Raw genomic sequence first — 18810 nt, 5'->3', positions numbered from 1 at the left:
TCACACACAGAAACACACCAGAAACTCCATCACACACAAAACACACCAGAACCTCCATCACACACAAAACACACCAGAACCTCCATCACTCAATCACACACAAAACACACAAGAACCTCCATCACTCAATCACACACAAAACACACCAGAACCTCCATCACTCAATCACACACAAAACACACCAGAACCTCCATCACACACAAAACACACCAGAGCCTCCATCACTCTATCACACACAAAACACACCTGAACCTCCATCACTCAATCACACACAAAACACACCAGAACCTCCATCACTCAATCACACACAAAACACACCAGAGCCCCCATCACTCAATCACACACAGAAACACACCAGAACCTCCATCACACACAAAACACACCAGAACCTCCATCACACACAAAACACACCAGAACCTCCATCACACACAAAACACACCAGAACCTCCATCACTCAATCACACACAAAACACACCAGAACCTCCATCACTCAATCACACACAAAACACACCAGAACCTCCATCACTCAATCACACACAAAACACACCAGAACCTCCATCACACACAAAACACACCAGAACCTCCATCACTCAATCACACACGAAACACACCAGAACCTCCATCACTCAATCACACACAAAACACACCAGAACCTCCATCACACACACAACACACCAGAACCTCCATCACTCAATTACATACAAAACACACCAGAGCCCCATCACTCAATCACACACAGAAACACACCAGAAACTCCATCACACACAAAACACACCAGAACCTCCATCACACACAAAACACACCAGAACCTCCATCACTCAATCACACACAAAACACACAAGAACCTCCATCACTCAATCACACACAAAACACACCAGAACCTCCATCACTCAATCACACACAAAACACACAAGAACCTCCATCACTCAATCACACACAAAACACACCAGAACCTCCATCACTCAATCACACACAAAACACACCAGAACCTCCATCACTCAATCACACACAAAACACACCAGAACCTCCATCACTCTATCACACACAAAACACACCTGAACCTCCATCACTCAATCACACACAAAACACACCAGAACCTCCATCACTCAATCACACACAAAACACACCAGAGCCCCCATCACTCAATCACACACAGAAACACACCAGAACCTCCATCACACACAAAACACACCAGAACCTCCATCACACACAAAACACACCAGAACCTCCATCACACACAAAACACACCAGAACCTCCATCACTCAATCACACACAAAACACACCAGAACCTCCATCACTCAATCACACACAAAACACACCAGAACCTCCATCACTCAATCACACACAAAACACACCAGAACCTCCATCACACACAAAACACACCAGAACCTCCATCACTCAATCACACACGAAACACACCAGAACCTCCATCACTCAATCACACACAAAACACACCAGAACCTCCATCACTCAATCACACACACAACACACCAGAACCTCCATCACTCAATCACACACAAAACACACCAGAGCCCCCATCACTCAATCACACACGAAACACACCAGAACCTCCATCACTCAATCACACACAAAACACACCAGAACCTCCATCACTCAATCACACACGAAACACACCAGAACCTCCATCACTCAATCACACACAAAACACACCAGAACCTCCATCACTCAATCACACACAAAACACACCAGAACCTCCATCACACACAAAACACACCAGAACCTCCATCACTCAATCACACACGAAACACACCAGAACCTCCATCACTCAATCACACACAAAACACACCAGAACCTCCATCACTCAATCACACACACAACACACCAGAACCTCCATCACTCAATCACACACAAAACACACCAGAACCTCCATCACTCAATCACACACAAAACACACCAGAACCTCCATCACTCAATCACACACAAAACACACCAGAGCCCCATCACTCAATCACACACAGAAACACACCAGAAACTCCATCACACACAAAACACACCAGAACCTCCATCACTCAATCACACACAAAACACACAAGAACCTCCATCACACACAAAACACACCAGAACCTCCATCACTCAATCACACACAAAACACACAAGAACCTCCATCACTCAATCACACACAAAACACACCAGAACCTCCATCACTCAATCACACACAAAACACACCAGACCCTCCATCACTCAATCACACACAAAACACACCAGAACCTCCATCACACACAAAACACACCAGAACCTCCATCACACACGAAACACACCAGAACCTCCATCACTCAATCACACACAAAACACACCAGAACCTCCATCACTCAATCACACACGAAACACACCAGAACCTCCATCACTCAATCACACACGAAACACACCAGAGCTTCCAGAACGAACACTCCAGCGCTCATTGATTGGTTGATCAAGTCTCCACCCACTGATCCTCCACCAATGAGAACACTTTGTATTGCAGCCGCCTTTGCCAATAAAGTCAAGAGCATTTTATTTTTTTAGTGTTTGAGATGTTTGTTGTTAAAAATATCTCTCTTGTTGTGCGTGTGTAGCCGATCCCGTTGTTGAGCGCTCAGCGCTGCGGCTCCATCACGCTCTCGCAGGAGCAGGTCTCGTGTCTGCTGGCGAACGCCTTCTTCTGCACTTTCCCTCGACGCAACTCTCGCAGGACGGAGTTCAGGAACTATCCTGACATCAACTTCAACAGGTGCGAAACCTCAGATCCGAACAGCATGCGTGCAGAGGCTCGTGTGAGAGGATGATGGGTGTTTGAAAAGAGTGACTCGATGGAAATGACTGAGATCTCTACTGAAACCTGACTGAATGTGACACGACTGCCTAATATATAACCAAATAATAATTACATACATTGACATGAAATTTTGGTTAGAGTGCGAAGTGATGCAAGAGACGTTTGACACGTTTTCTGTGAGTTTAAGTTGTTAGTGTTTGTGTCTCCAAACGCATCGCTCTTCAACTGTGACTGTCATTGTGGATCAGAATATGAAATATGAGATGCAGTCTTCCATATGATCTGGTCTGTGTGTTTTGTAGGTTGTTTGAAGGTTCGTCCCCGAGCAAACAGCAGAAACTCAAAACTCTTCTGTGCTACTTTAAGCGGATCACGCAGCGCAGTGAGTTTGACTTTGCGTGTGTCAAGCGTCACTCTCACGGATCGGTGACTAACTCCGTTTGTTGTGTGTTTTGTTCCCGAGGGCCCACCGGTCTCATAACGTACACCAGACAGTGTCTGCAGCGTCCGCCCCCATGGTCCAGGTGAGATTCATCTTCACACACTCAGAGCCTTTTCATTTCCCACAAGCTAATCAACGCTCTTGATGTGGTTTTTAGCTCAGAGAAGCAGTTCAGCAAGCTTCACATCCGCTGTGATGGAACCATAGAGGAGCAGGGCTACGGCATGCTGCAGGTGACACACACACACACACACACGCATCACACACATGCATCTGCACACGCCTCACCACACTACACACATCAGCACACGCATCACGCATCACACACGCATCACACGCATTACCACACGCATTACACACGCATCACACACGCATCACCACACGCATCACACACGCCTCACCACACGCCTCACCACACGCATCACCACACGCATCACCACACGCATCACACACGCATCACACACGCATCACCACACGCATCACACACGCATCACCACACACATCACCACACGCCTCACCACACGCATCACCACACGCATCACACACGCCTCACCACACGCATCACCACACGCATCACACACGCATCACCACACGCATCACCACACGCATCACCACACGCATCACACACGCATCACCACACGCATCACCACACACATCACACACGCATCACCACACGCATCACACACGCATCACACACGCATTACCACACGCATCACCACACACATCAGAACACACATCAGAACACGCATCACCACACGCATCACACACACACGCATCACCACACGCATCACACACACACGCATCACACACGCCTCACCACACGCATCACCACACGCATCACCACACGCATCACCACACGCATCACCACACGCATCACCACACGCATCACACACGCCTCACCACACGCATCACCACACGCATCACACACGCATCACCACACGCATCACACACGCATCACCACACGCATCACCACACGCATCACACACGCATCACCACACGCATCACCACACACATCACACACGCATCACCACACGCATCACACATGCATCACACATGCATTACCACACGCATCACCACACACATCAGAACACACATCAGAACACGCATCACCACACGCATCACACACACACGCATCACACACACACGCATCACACACACACGCATCACCACACGCCTCACCACACGCCTCACACACACACGCATCACACACGCATTACCACACGCATCACCACACGCATCACCACACGCCTCACCACACACATCAGAACACGCATCACACACGCATCACCACACGCCTCACAGACACACGCATCACACACGCATCACCACACGCCTCACACACACACGCATCACACACGCATCACCACACGCCTCACACACACACGCATCACACACGCATCACCACACGCCTCACCACACACATCAGAACACGCATCACACACGCATCACCACACGCCTCACACACACACGCATCACACACGCATCACCACACGCCTCACCACACGCATCACCACACGCCTCACCACACACATCACACACGCATCACACACGCATCACCACACGCCTCACACACACACGCATCACACACGCATCACCACACGCCTCACCACACACATCACACACGCATCACCACACGCCTCACACACACACGCATCACACACGCATCACCACACGCCTCACCACACACATCAGAACACGCATCACACACGCATCACCACACGCCTCACACACACACGCATCACCACACGCCTCACCACACGCATCACCACACGCCTCACCACACACATCACACACGCATCACCACACGCATCACCACACGCATCAGCTCACGCCTCACACACGCATCACCACACGCATCACCACAACCAATCACCACACGCATCAGCTCACGCCTCACACACGCATCACCACACGCATCACCACACGCATCACCACACGCATCAGCTCACGCCTCACACACGCATCACCACACGCATCACCACACGCCTCACCAATGAAAATTGACATTGATGTGTCACCGTGTGTGTGTGTGTGTTTTCTGCAGGTGGACTTTGCCAACAGGTTTGTCGGGGGGGGAGTGACTGGTTCTGGTCTGGTTCAGGAGGAAATCCGTTTCCTGATAAACCCGGAGCTGATCGCGGCTCGCCTCTTCACTGAAGCTCTGGAGGACAACGAGTGTCTGATCATCACAGGTAGAACACACACAGAAGAACCCGCTGAGACCCCTGTGGAGTGTGTGTTCAGACTGTAATCAGCACTCGAACCTTCAGACCCGCTGAGACTCGGTCTGTGTGTCTGATTGCTGTCTGTCACTGACGCTTGCATGTGATGGTGACGTTCTGCAAAAACCCTTCATTTCTGAAGCGCTCGTAAAGGCCGTCAGTGTCTTCTGACATTTGTGTTAGCAATGATCAGGGTTTTATTTTGTATTTTTTCCCATTTACATGTAGTTTGAAAGGGTTCCTCCTGCTACAACTAAAATGGAACTGTGATGAATGGTTCCAGGAAAATTGGCTGATATTTCAAAGTTTTTACTTACATGTGCTGCGTTCTCAGCGTGATCTGAACCCGTATGCGTATCAGTGACCGTGAGAGCGGCGTGTGTGTTCTCATGAGCCGCGTTCTCCTCAGCTGTTTAAACACTTTCTCTTAATCACTGAAATGGTGTAAGAAAGAAGTTTGGGTTGATGTTCCAGAATGCTGCTGTCTGCAAAAATCCTTCATTTCTTAAGTGCTCGTAAAGGTTACAGTGTCTTCTGACATGTGTGTGTGTGTGTGTGTGTGTGTGTGTGTCTCAGTGTCCTCAGATTGTTCAGTCAGCTACACACACATCAGCAATGTAACTCGTAACGCTTCATCTCCTGCTCTTCATCACAGACGTGTTCTGAAATAGGAAACGCTAGAAGGCAAGCGTTTGCACTAATGTAGCGCTGAGAATCGTTAGCATTAACACACACACACACACACACACACACACACACACACACACACAACGGGCCTGTTTCGGCCTCTGCATCGACTGAGTAGCAAAAGGACTCGTTGTCCTCTTCCTCTGATCAGTATTCTGGGCCTTGAGGCCCACCTTCAGGCCCCGCCCCCCGGTCATCTCGTCTCCATGTAGTCACCTTCAGGCCCCGCCCCCTGGTCATCTCGTCTCCATGTAGTCACCTTCAGGCCCCGCCCCCTGGTCATCTCGTCTCCATGTAGTCACCTTCAGGCCCCGTCCCCCCCGTCAACTCGTCTCCATGGAGTCACCTTCAGGCCCCGCCCCCCTCCCGCCACTTACAGCTCTTAACTTTATTATGGTCCTGCAGAATTAATTACGGCTCTAAGAGCCGAGTGGAGTCGCTGGACTAATGCTAATGTACCGGGCCACGACATCTCCTCTATTACAGCGTCTCTCTCGCTCGCTCTCTATCTCTCTTCCCCCCCCCTCTATCTCTAAAATCATATTCCCTGCTCGGCTCTCAGACATCGATGGGTAAAATGGATCTTCTTGTAGCTGTACAGAAATTTGCCAAAGTGGCTTCGGTTAATTGAATTGCGGCTGATTGCGGAGCGTCTGCCCTGTCAGGCTTCAGTGAGAGATGGAGATCAGTGACTCACCGATGCGGATCTGCAGCCAGGACACACACACACACACACACTCACGACAGGAACGTCCCAGTCGCTGCAGGAATCATTAGAGCTGCTGTTTCTCCTCATCTCACACACACACACACACACACACACACACACACACACACACACACACACGACAGGAACGTCCCAGTTGCTGCAGGAATCATTAGAGCTGCTGTTTCTCCTCATCTCACACACACACACACACACACACACGACAGGAACGTCCCAGCTGCTGCAGGAATCATTAGAGCTGCTGTTTCTCCTCAGCTCACACACACAAACACACACACACACACACACTCACGACAGGAACGTCCCAGTCGCTGCAGGAATCATTAGAGCTGCTGTTTCTCCTCAGCTCACACACACACACACACACACACACACACACACGGGTCCGGCAGCAGATCGTTGTTTGTAAAGTCTCTCTGAATCTCCAGAATATGATTTGAATCGTTTTAATCGCAGTCCGTCTCTGAATAAAGCTGGTGTTTGAGACAAAGGCCTGACATTAAGCCTGAGACTGTGATGATGATGATGATGATGTTCTCGAGGGACCAGTGCTCAGTTTAGCCGATGCTCAGATGAGATGCATCAGTGACCTTTAATCTGTCAGAGACTCCAGCATCGCTTCAGAAACACACAAAGCCCAGACTCCTTCTGAAGGTCACATGAGCAGGAATTCTTCCCAGCAGGAATGCGTTTATCTCATTTCCTCTCCAATAAAGACAATGAGCTTATCTGCGGTTCTGCTGTTCGGGTCGATGCCGGACGGACCCGCCGCTGCTGCTGCCAGGAGTCTCTGATCCGATTAGACTCTCAGTTCCTCGACGTCAGGTGATCGACTGTCGCGTGTGTGTGTGTTATTATACACATGCATATTATGTGTTCAGTCTATAGGTATGCGCGTAATAATATATTTTTGCGCAGGCGTGTGTAGTCTGTCTTTATAAATTTACCTCAACAAATCACTTGTCTGGCAGCATAATACAAAATTTTTAGTCGTTTCTGCGTATCCATGCCAAATAGAGAAAGGATCTATAGGCAGCAGTCATATCTGATATTCTAGGTCAGTGATTCCCAACCATGTTCCTGGAGGCCCCCAGCACTGCACATTTTGCATTTCTCAAACACACCTGATACAGATCATCAGCTCATTAGTAGAGACTCCAAGACCTGAGATGGGTGTGTCAGACAAAGGAGAGATTCAAAATGTGCAGTGTTGGGGGGCCTCCAGGAACGTGCTTGGGAACCACTGTTCTAGGGTATTATCAACCGGACAGAATTTTGAGATCGCAGTAGACGTGAAGGACTATAACGTGTTAAGAGTTTGCTCAAGTACTGCGGAGCTAAACCATTTTGTGCTTTGTAAGTAATCAGCAATATTTTATACAATATTTAATAGGCAGCCAATGCAGTGTTGACAGAACCGGTCTAATATGGTCATACTTCCTGGTTCTGGTAACAACTCGAGCTGCTGCTTTTTGAACCAGCTGTAGTTTGTGTGTTAAGCGTGCAGGGCAACCACCCAGTAGAGCATTACAATAATCTAGCCTTGAGGTCATGAACGCATCAACTAACTGTTCCGCATTTGTCAATGAGAGCATATGACGTAATTTAGATATATTTTTAAGATGGAAAAATGTGGTTTTACAGATACTAGACACGTGACTTTCAAATGAAAGATTGGTATCAAAGAGCACACACACACACACACACACCCAGGTTCCTAACCGACGACGAAGACTTAACAGAGCAGCATCAAGTGTTAGACAGTACTCTAGATTATTACGTGTGGAAGTTTTTTGTCCAATAATTAGAATCTCAGTTTTTTCAGAATTTAGTAGTAGGAAATTACTAGTCATCCAGTTTTTTATATCAGCAATGCACTCCGTTAATTTTGTGAATTGGTAAGTTTTGTCAGAAACTGAAGAAATATACAGCTGAGTATCATCAGCATAACAGTGAAAACTAATGCCATGCTTCCTGATATCTCCTAAGGGTAGCATGTACCGAGTGAACAGCAACGGTCCTAATACTGAGCCTTGTGGTACTCCATACTGAACTTGTGATCGATAAGACATCTCTTCATTTACTGCTACAAACTGATAACAGTCAGATAAGTTTGATGTCAGACAATGTAATTTGCTCTGGCCCACTTCCTGTGTGATGAGATAGTTAGTAGATTGTGTTCACTCAATGGCTGGCTGTCTAAGTGGTGTCCGCAGAATAATATAGGGTTCATAGACAATTGGAAAAGTTTTTGGGGCAGACCTGACCTGTTGAAAAGAGATGGTATTCATCCCTCCTGGGATGGTGCTCCTCTTCTCTCTAGTAATTTGGCACATAGTCTTAGAGCTCAAACATGAATCTGGGGCTCAGGTCAGGAAGCAGACAGACTGGCTTAACCGACCGTCTGCTAGCGGCCTCACGTCACCAAGGTCAGATAAATCCCATCACATAGAGACTCTTTCACCTAGATATCATCATATAGTTTCATAATGACTGTTTTCAGACAGGTTTCCCATTGTCATAGACAGTGCTTCACAGTAATAAACAGGAGAATAACTGTCAATGTTGTAAATTTCATCAATTCTGAATGTATAATCTGCTCTAAATACGTTATAGTCGTTATTCAGCTATGTTGTACCATGTTCCTACATGGGCTGATGATCTCTTGTATTAACAGGAACAGAGCAGTTCAGCAGATACTCTGGATACTCACACACCTATCGATGGGACGGTAACCATGACGACCAGACGCCAAGGTGATGCCAAAGTGCGACTCGTCTGACTGTGAGTGTGTGTTCTCAGAGATGCTGATGCGTGTGTGTGTGTGTGTCCGCAGGGACAACTGGCAGCGCAGGGTCACGGAGGTCGTCGCCATCGACGCCCTGCATTACAGGAACTTCCTGCAGCAGTTTCTCCCTGACAACATGACCAGAGAACTCAACAAGGTCAATCACACGATATAACTTGACCAGAGAACTCAACAAGGTCAATCACATGATATAACTTGACCAGAGAACTCAACAAGGTCAATCACACAATATAACATGACCAGAGAACTCAACAAGGTCAATCACACAATATATCATGACCAGAGAACTCAACAAGGTCAATCACATGATATAACATGACCAGAGAACTCAACAAGGTCAATCACATGATATAACTTGACCAGAGAACTCAACAAGGTCAATCACACGATATAACTTGACCAGAGAACTCAACAAGGTGAATCACACGATATAACTTGACCAGAGAACCCAACAAGGTCAATCACACGATATAACATGACAAGAGAACTCAACAAGGTCAATCACACAATATAACATGACCAGAGAACTCAACAAGGTCAATCACTTGTTATAACATGACCAGAGAACTCAACAAGGTCAATCACTTGATATAACATGATCAGAGAACTCAACAAGGTCAATCACACGATATAACTTGACCAGAGAACTCAACAAGGTCAATCACACGATATAACATGACCAGAGAACTCAACAAGGTCAATCACTTGATATAACATGATCAGAGAACTCAACAAGGTCAATCACTTGATATAACATGATCAGAGAACTCAACAAGGTCAATCACACGATATAACTTGACCAGAGAACTCAACAAGGTCAATCACACGATATAACTTGACCAGAGAACTCAACAAGGTCAATCACACGATATAACTTGACCAGAGAACTCAACAAGGTCAATCACACGATATAACATGACCAGAGAACCCAACAAGGTCAATCACACGATATAACTTGACCAGAGAACTCAACAAGGTCAATCACACGATATAACTTGACCAGAGAACTTAACAAGGTCAATCACACGATATAACTTGACCAGAGAACTCAACAAGGTCAATCACACGATATAACTTGACCAGAGAACTCAACAAGGTCAATCACACGATATAACATGACCAGAGAACTCAACAAGGTCAATCACACGATATAACTTGACCAGAGAACTCAACAAGGTCAATCACACGATATAACTTGACCAGAGAACTTAACAAGGTCAATCACACGATATAACTTGACCAGAGAACTCAACAAGGTCAATCACACGATATAACTTGACCAGAGAACTCAACAAGGTCAATCACACGATATAACATGACCAGAGAACTCAACAAGGTCAATCACACGATATAACATGACCAGAGAACTCAACAAGGTCAATCACTTGATATAACATGACCAGAGAACTCAACAAGGTCAATCACATGATATATCATGACCAGAGAACTCAACAAGGTCAATCACACGATATAACTTGACCAGAGAACCCAACAAGGTCAATCACACGATATAACTTGACCAGAGAACTCAACAAGGTCAATCACACGATATAACTTGACCAGAGAACTCAACAAGGTCAATCACACAATATAACATGACCAGAGAACTCAACGAGGTCAATCACACGATATAACATGACCAGAGAACCCAACAAGGTCAATCACACAATATAACTTGACCAGAGAACTCAACAAGGTCAATCACACGATATAACATGACCAGAGAACTCAACAAGGTCAATCACATGATATAACATGACCAGAGAACTCAACAAGGTCAATTACACGATATAACATGACCAGAGAACTCAACAAGGTCAATCACATGATATAACATGACCAGAGAACTCAACAAGGTCAATCACACGATATAACATGACCAGAGAACTCAACAAGGTCAATCACACGATATAACATGACCAGAGAACTCAACAAGGTCAATCACACGATATAACATGACCAGAGAACTCAACAAGGTCAATCACACGATATAACATGACCAGAGAACTCAACAAGGTCAATCACACGATATAACTTGACCAGAGAACTCAACAAGGTCAATCACACGATATATCATGACCAGAGAACTCAACAAGGTCAATCACACGATATAACATGACCAGAGAACTCAACAAGGTCAATCACATGATATAACATGACCAGAGAACTCAACAAGGTCAATCACACGATATAACATGACCAGAGAACTCAACAAGGTCAATCACACGATATAACATGACCAGAGAACTCAACAAGGTCAATCACATGATATAACATGACCAGAGAACTCAACAAGGTCAATCACACGATATAACATGACCAGAGAACCCAACAAGGTCAATCACACGATATAACATGACCAGAGAACCCAACAAGGTCAATCACATGATATAACATGACCAGAGAACTCAACAAGGTCAATCACACGATATAACATGACCAGAGAACTCAACAAGGTCAATCACACGATATAACTTGACCAGAGAACTCAACAAGGTCAATCACACGATATAACATGACCAGAGAACCCAACAAGGTCAATCACATGATATAACATGACCAGAGAACTCAACAAGGTCAATCACACGATATAACATGACCAGAGAACTCAACAAGGTCAATCACACGATATAACTTGACCAGAGAACTCAACAAGGTCAATCACACGATATAACTTGACCAGATAACTCAACAAGGTCAATCACACGATATATCATGACCAGAGAACTCAACAAGGTCAATCACACGATATAACTTGATCAGAGAACTCAAGGTCAATCACACGATATAACATGACCAGAGAACCCAACAAGGTCAATCACACGATATAACTCATCATAATCACTAAATATCCCACATCATCTGTGCAATAACAGATAAAGCCCCTGATCTTGTGACGAGACTCAGTTTGCAGCTGTAAACTGGTCTGGTTTATTCCTGCATTATTAACGCGAGTGGATGAACAGCAGGGCGTCTGTTTCTGTGTTTGATGTGTCGCTTTGATAATCTGCACTTCACTAGAAACTTTAATTGCCGTTTCCTTTCAAACCTAATTAATGATGAATTCATATTTGTATTGTTGTGGACAAACAGAGTAAATAAGCATTAATGATTGATTGATTGCAGATTGTAGAGCTGTTAGCATTGTCCATTAAATTTAAATGGTGAATGAATCTGTTGCAGAGACATTCAATATCACTGATCCACGAGGGACAGATAATAAAACACATCCTTACAGATATAAGTGTGAAGATCTGCTCACTGTATGAGACTCAGCTGAAGTTCGGTCCGGTTCAGCGATGCTCTCTCTCTCTCTCTCTCTCTCTCTCACACTCTCTCTCACTCTCTCTCACTCTCTCTCTCTCTCACTCTCACTCTCACTCTCTCCATCTCACTCTCTCTCTGTCTCTCTCTCTCTCTCTCACTCTCACACTCTCTCTCACTCTCTCTCTCTCTCACTCTCACTCTCACTCTCTCCATCTCACTTTCTCTCCATCTCTCTCTCTCACTCTCTCTCTCTCTCCCCCCCCCTCTCTCTCTCTCTCTCTCTCTCACTCTCTCTCGCCCCCCCCCTCTCTCTCTCTCGCCCCCCCCTCTCTCTCTCTCTCTCACTCTCACTCTCTCTCACTCTCTCTCTCTCTCTCTCTCCATCTCTCCATCAGGCCTTCTGTGGTTTCGCTCGTCCTGGAGTCGAGCCGGAGAATCTGTCGGCCGTTGCGACGGGAAACTGGGGATGTGGAGCGTTTGGAGGAGACACTCGTCTCAAAGGTTCGACTGAAAGCCTTAAATCAACAGTTATATATTTCTAAACGCCACGTGTTATTAGGGACAAACAAACAAACTCTTGTTTACTGAAGAGCATCTCTCCTCTATTGATCCTCACACAGTTTCTCATGAGAGAGTAAACGACTCAACACACACTGTTATTCATTCTCACGTCTGACATCATCAGATCTGTGTGGCTTCACTCAGAATTCAGCAGATCTTCACACAGATTCGGATGAAGAGTGTTTGTGATGATATTTGTTATTGCTATCGGCTGTTCTCAACGCGCGCGCGCGCGTGTGTGTGTGTGTGTGTGTGTGTGTGTGTGTGTGTGTGTGTGTGTGTGTGTGTGTGTGTGTGTGTGTGTGTGTGTGTGTGTGTGTAGCTGTTCTGCAGATGATGGCGGCAGCAGAAGCGGAGCGTGATTTGATGTACTTCACGTTTGGAGATGCGGATCTGCTCAGAGACGTCCACCGCATCCACAAACACTTCACACACCATCACGCCAGCGTAGGTGAGGTCACAGGAGCATCGGATGCAGGACATCATATTGGTGCAGGATTTCATCAGTAATTTTCCTCCTCTGTCGTGCAGGATCTGTGTTCAACATGTTGCAGCAATACTATGAGCGTGTGATTAAGGAAACACCAAGAGCAAAACCCCAGGAAACACTTTACAGCTTCCTCTCTGAACACCTCTGACCCCAGCTGCTTTGACCTCTGATCCCAAGATCTTGGACTTCCGACTGACCCCAACAGCTGTGACCCCTGACCCCAACAGCTCTGACCTCTGACGCCTAACTGACCCCAGCAGCTCTGACCTCTGTCTGACCCCAAGAGCTCGGACCTCTGACTGACCCTAGCAGCTCTGACCCCTGACCCCAACAGCCGTGACCTCTGACCCCTAACTGACCCCAGCAGCTCTGACCTCTGACGCCTGACTGACCCCAGCAGCTCTGATCTCTGACCCCAAAAGCTCTGACCTCTGACGCCTGACTGACCCCAGCAGCTCTGACCTCTGACCCCTGACCCCAGCAGCTCTGACCCCCTGACTGACCCCAGCAGCTCTGACCTCTGACTGACCCCAGCAGCTCTGACCCCAAGAGCTCTGACCTCTGACTGACCCTAGCAGCTCTGACCCCTGACCCCAACAGCCGTGACCTCTGACCCCAACAGCCATGACCTCTGACGCCTGACTGACCCCAGCAGCACCTCTGACCCCAGCAGCTCTGATCCCTGACCCCAAAAGCTCTGACCTCTGATGCCTGACTGACCCCAGCAGCTCTGACCCCTGACCCCAGCAGCTCTGACCCCTAACCTCTGACCCCAGCAGCTCTGACCTCTGACTGACCCCAAGAGCTCTGACTGACCCTAGCAGCTCTGACCCCTGACTGACCCCAACAGCTCCCACCTCTGACGCCTGACTGACCCCAAGAGCTCTGACCCCTGACTGACCCCAGCAGTACCTCTGACCCCAGCAGTACCTCTGACCCCAGCAGTACCTCTGACCCCAGCAGCACCTCTGACCCCAGCAGTACCTCTGACCCCAGCAGCACCTCTGACCCCAGCAGCTCTGATCCCTGACCCCAAAAGCTCTGACCTCTGACACCTGACTGACCCCAGCAGCTCTGACCCCTGACCCCAGCAGCTCTGATCCCTGACTGACTCTTGACTTCTGACCCCAGCAGCTCTGACATGACTACTGCATTGTTTTCTGTACCTCTGACATCACTGAATGAGCCTCAATAAATCTGTTTTAATAGTTTGTCAGCTGTGTGTTGTGCTTCTGCGTGTGCGGGTCCAGAGATGAAAGCCGCCGGACCCGCTGGGTTTGATCGACTGAGCCGCTCGCTGGCAGAACCCAGGCTTTGTAGCGCACAGATTTCAAACGCGCATCTGCGCTCGGTGTGTGTCCCTGAATGAGTTTGACCTTTGAAGCTCACACAGTCAGTATGAATGTCAAACACGCCTGAAGCTCAACCAGTCTCACAGATGGATTAAATCATTACCAATTCAATAGTTTCTTACTCTTACTAAGAAGAGTATTTTAAAATAGACAATGATCTGTCTGATAAAACTCAAGATTTAACGTTTGATTTACATCTCAATCTTTCTACGGCGAATGACTCAGATCTTTTGCAGTAAATCCCGCAGTAAAGCTTTGACCCTTGCTGAAGGATCCTGCAGTTTCTCCAGCTCCGGGAATAACGGCTCATCCAGTGTGTGTCGTGTGCGGAGAGATGACTGTGTGTCGTGTGCGGAGAGATGAGTGTGTGCCGTGTGCGGAGAGATGACTGTGTTTCGTGTGCGGAGAGATGACTGTGTTTCGTGTGCGGAGAGATGACTGTGTTTCGTGTGCGGAGAGATGAGTGTGTTTCGTGTGCGGTGAGATGAGTGTGTTTCGTGTGCGGAGAGATGAGTTTGTGTCGTGTGCGGAGAGATGACTGTGTTTCGTGTGCGGAGAGATGAGTGTGTTTCGTGTGCGGAGAGATGACTGTGTTTCGTGTGCGGAGAGATGACTGTGTTTCGTGTGCGGAGAGATGAGTGTGTTTCGTGTGCGGAGAGATGACTGTGTTTCGTGTGCGGAGAGATGAGTGTGTGTCGTGTGCGGAGAGATGACTGTGTTTCGTGTGCGGAGAGATGACTGTGTTTCGTGTGCGGAGAGATGACTGTGTTTCGTGTGCGGAGAGATGAGTGTGTTTCGTGTGCGGAGAGATGACTGTGTTTCGTGTGCGGAGAGATGACTGTGTTTCGTGTGCGGAGAGATGACTGTGTTTCGTGTGCGGAGAGATGAGTGTGTGTCGTGTGCGGAGAGATGAGTGTGTTTTGTGTGCGGAGAGATGACTGTGTTTCGTGTGCGGAGAGATGAGTGTGTGTCGTGTGCGGAGAGATGACTGTGTTTCGTGTGCGGAGAGATGAGTGTGTGTCGTGTGCGGAGAGATGAGTGTGTGTCGTGTGTGGAGAGATGACTGTGTGTCGTGTGCGGAGAGATGAGTGTGTTTCGTGTGCGGAGAGATGAGTGTGTTTCGTGTGCGGAGAGATGACTGTGTTTCGTGTGCGGAGAGATGAGTGTGTGTCGTGTGCGGAGAGATGACTGTGTTTCGTGTGCGGAGAGATGACTGTGTTTCGTGTGCGGAGAGATGACTGTGTTTCGTGTGCGGAGAGATGAGTGTGTTTCGTGTGCGGAGAGATGACTGTGTTTCGTGTGCGGAGAGATGAGTGTGTGTCGTGTGCGGAGAGATGACTGTGTTTCGTGTGCGGAGAGATGACTGTGTTTCGTGTGCGGAGAGATGACTGTGTTTCGTGTGCGGAGAGATGAGTGTGTTTCGTGTGCGGAGAGATGAGTGTGTGTCGTGTGCGGAGAGATGAGTGTGTTTCGTGTGCGGAGAGATGACTGTGTTTCGTGTGCGGAGAGATGACTGTGTTTCGTGTGCGGAGAGATGAGTGTGTGTCGTGTGCGGAGAGATGAGTGTGTGTCGTGTGCGGAGAGATGACTGTGTTTCGTGTGCGGAGAGATGAGTGTGTGTCGTGTGCGGAGAGATGAGTGTGTTTCGTGTGCGGAGAGATGACTGTGTTTCGTGTGCGGAGAGATGAGTGTGTGTCGTGTGCGGAGAGATGACTGTGTTTCGTGTGCGGAGAGATGACTGTGTTTCGTGTGCGGAGAGATGAGTGTGTGTCGTGTGCGGAGAGAAAAGTGTGTTTCGTGTGCGTAGAGATGACTGTGTTTCGTGTGCGGAGAGATGAGTGTGTGTCGTGTGCGGAGAGATGACTGTGTGTCGTGTGCGGAGAGATGAGTGTGTTTCGTGTGCGGAGAGATGACTGTGTTTCGTGTGCGGAGAGATGAGTGTGTGTCGTGTGCGGAGAGATGAGTGTGTGTCGTGTGCGGAGAGATGAGTGTGTTTCGTGTGCGGAGAGATGAGTGTGTGTCGTGTGCGGAGAGATGACTGTGTGTCGTGTGCGGAGAGATGAGTGTGTGTCGTGTGCGGAGAGATGACTGTGTTTCGTGTGCGGAGAGATGAGTGTGTGTCGTGTGCGGAGAGATGAGTGTGTGTCGTGTGCGGAGAGATGAGTGTGTTTCGTGTGCGGAGAGATGAGTGTGTGTCGTGTGCGGAGAGATGACTGTGTGTCGTGTGCGGAGAGATGAGTGTGTTTCGTGTGCGGAGAGATGAGTGTGTTTCGTGTGCGGAGAGATGACTGTGTGTCGTGTGTGGAGAGATGAGTGTGTTTCGTGTGCGGAGAGATGAGTGTGTGTCGTGTGCGGAGAGATGAGTGTGTGTCGTGTGCGGAGAGATGACTGTGTGTCGTGTGCGGAGAGATGAGTGTGTTTCGTGTGCGGAGAGATGAGTGTGTGTCGTGTGCGGAGAGATGACTGTTTCGTGTGCGGAGAGATGAGTGTGTTTCGTGTGCGGAGAGATGAGTGTGTGTCGTGTGCGGAGAGATGACTGTGTTTCGTGTGCGGAGAGATGAGTGTGTTTCGTGTGCGGAGAGATGAGTGTGTCGTGTGCGGAGAGATGAGTGTGTGTCGTGTGCGGAGAGATGAGTGTGTGTCGTGTGCGGAGAGATGAGTGTGTGTCGTGTGCGGAGAGATGACTGTGTTTCGTGTGCGGAGAGATGAGTGTGTTTCGTGTGCGGAGAGATGACTGTGTTTCGTGTGCGGAGTGATGAGTGTGTGTCGTGTGCGGAGAGATGACTGTGTTTCGTGTGCGGAGAGATGAGTGTGTTTCGTGTGCGGAGAGATGAGTGTGTGTCGTGTGCGGAGAGATGAGTGTGTGTCGTGTGTGGAGAGATGACTGTGTGTCGTGTGCGGAGAGATGACTGTGTTTCGTGTGCGGAGAGATGAGTGTGTGTCGTGTGCGGAGAGATGAGTGTGTGTCGTGTGCGGAGAGATGAGTGTGTTTCGTGTGCGGAGAGATGAGTGTGTGTCGTGTGCGGAGAGATGAGTGTGTGTCGTGTGCGGAGAGATGACTGTGTTTCGTGTGCGGAGAGATGAGTGTGTGTCGTGTGCGGAGAGATGACTGTGTTTCGTGTGCGGAGAGATGAGTGTGTGTCGTGTGCGGAGAGATGAGTGTGTGTCGTGTGCGGAGAGATGAGTGTGTGTCGTGTGCGGAGAGATGAGTGTGTGTCGTGTGCGGAGAGATGACTGTGTTTCGTGTGCGGAGAGATGAGTGTGTGTCGTGTGCGGAGAGATGACTGTGTTTCGTGTGCGGAGAGATGAGTGTGTGTCGTGTGTGGAGAGATGACTGTGTTTCGTGTGCGGAGAGATGAGTGTGTTTCGTGTGCGGAGAGATGAGTGTGTGTCGTGTGCAGAGAGATGAGTGTGTGTCGTGTGCGGAGAGATGAGTGTGTGTCGTGTGCGGAGAGATGAGTGTGTGTCGTGTGCGGAGA

General features: G+C 48.2%; 1 protein-coding gene across 10 annotated transcripts in view; it reads left to right on the top strand.

Annotated features, from left to right (window-relative positions):
- Positions 1 to 14284, top strand: part of LOC306989371 (poly(ADP-ribose) glycohydrolase) — a 52485-nt gene extending 38201 nt beyond the window's left edge. For all 10 annotated transcript variants that reach the window (XM_079595013.1, XM_079595020.1, XM_079595014.1 and 7 more), the window contains 10 exons: positions 2575 to 2729; positions 3077 to 3156; positions 3238 to 3298; positions 3374 to 3449; positions 5261 to 5408; positions 9530 to 9608; positions 9689 to 9797; positions 13324 to 13429; positions 13812 to 13940; positions 14021 to 14284. In XM_079595013.1, the coding sequence (XP_079451139.1) occupies positions 2575 to 2729; positions 3077 to 3156; positions 3238 to 3298; positions 3374 to 3449; positions 5261 to 5408; positions 9530 to 9608; positions 9689 to 9797; positions 13324 to 13429; positions 13812 to 13940; positions 14021 to 14127 (1050 nt within the window). In that variant the 3' untranslated portion in view covers positions 14128 to 14284. The remainder of the gene's footprint in view (positions 1 to 2574; positions 2730 to 3076; positions 3157 to 3237; positions 3299 to 3373; positions 3450 to 5260; positions 5409 to 9529; positions 9609 to 9688; positions 9798 to 13323; positions 13430 to 13811; positions 13941 to 14020) is intronic.
- The last annotated feature ends 4526 nt before the right edge of the window (positions 14285 to 18810 follow it).

This window comes from Phoxinus phoxinus (genome assembly GCF_949152265.1).
Source record: "Phoxinus phoxinus genome assembly, chromosome: 21".
Classification (NCBI taxonomy): domain Eukaryota; kingdom Metazoa; phylum Chordata; class Actinopteri; order Cypriniformes; family Leuciscidae; genus Phoxinus; species Phoxinus phoxinus.
Note: the sequence above shows the minus strand (reverse complement) of the source record. Positions and strands in the feature narration are given on the sequence as shown.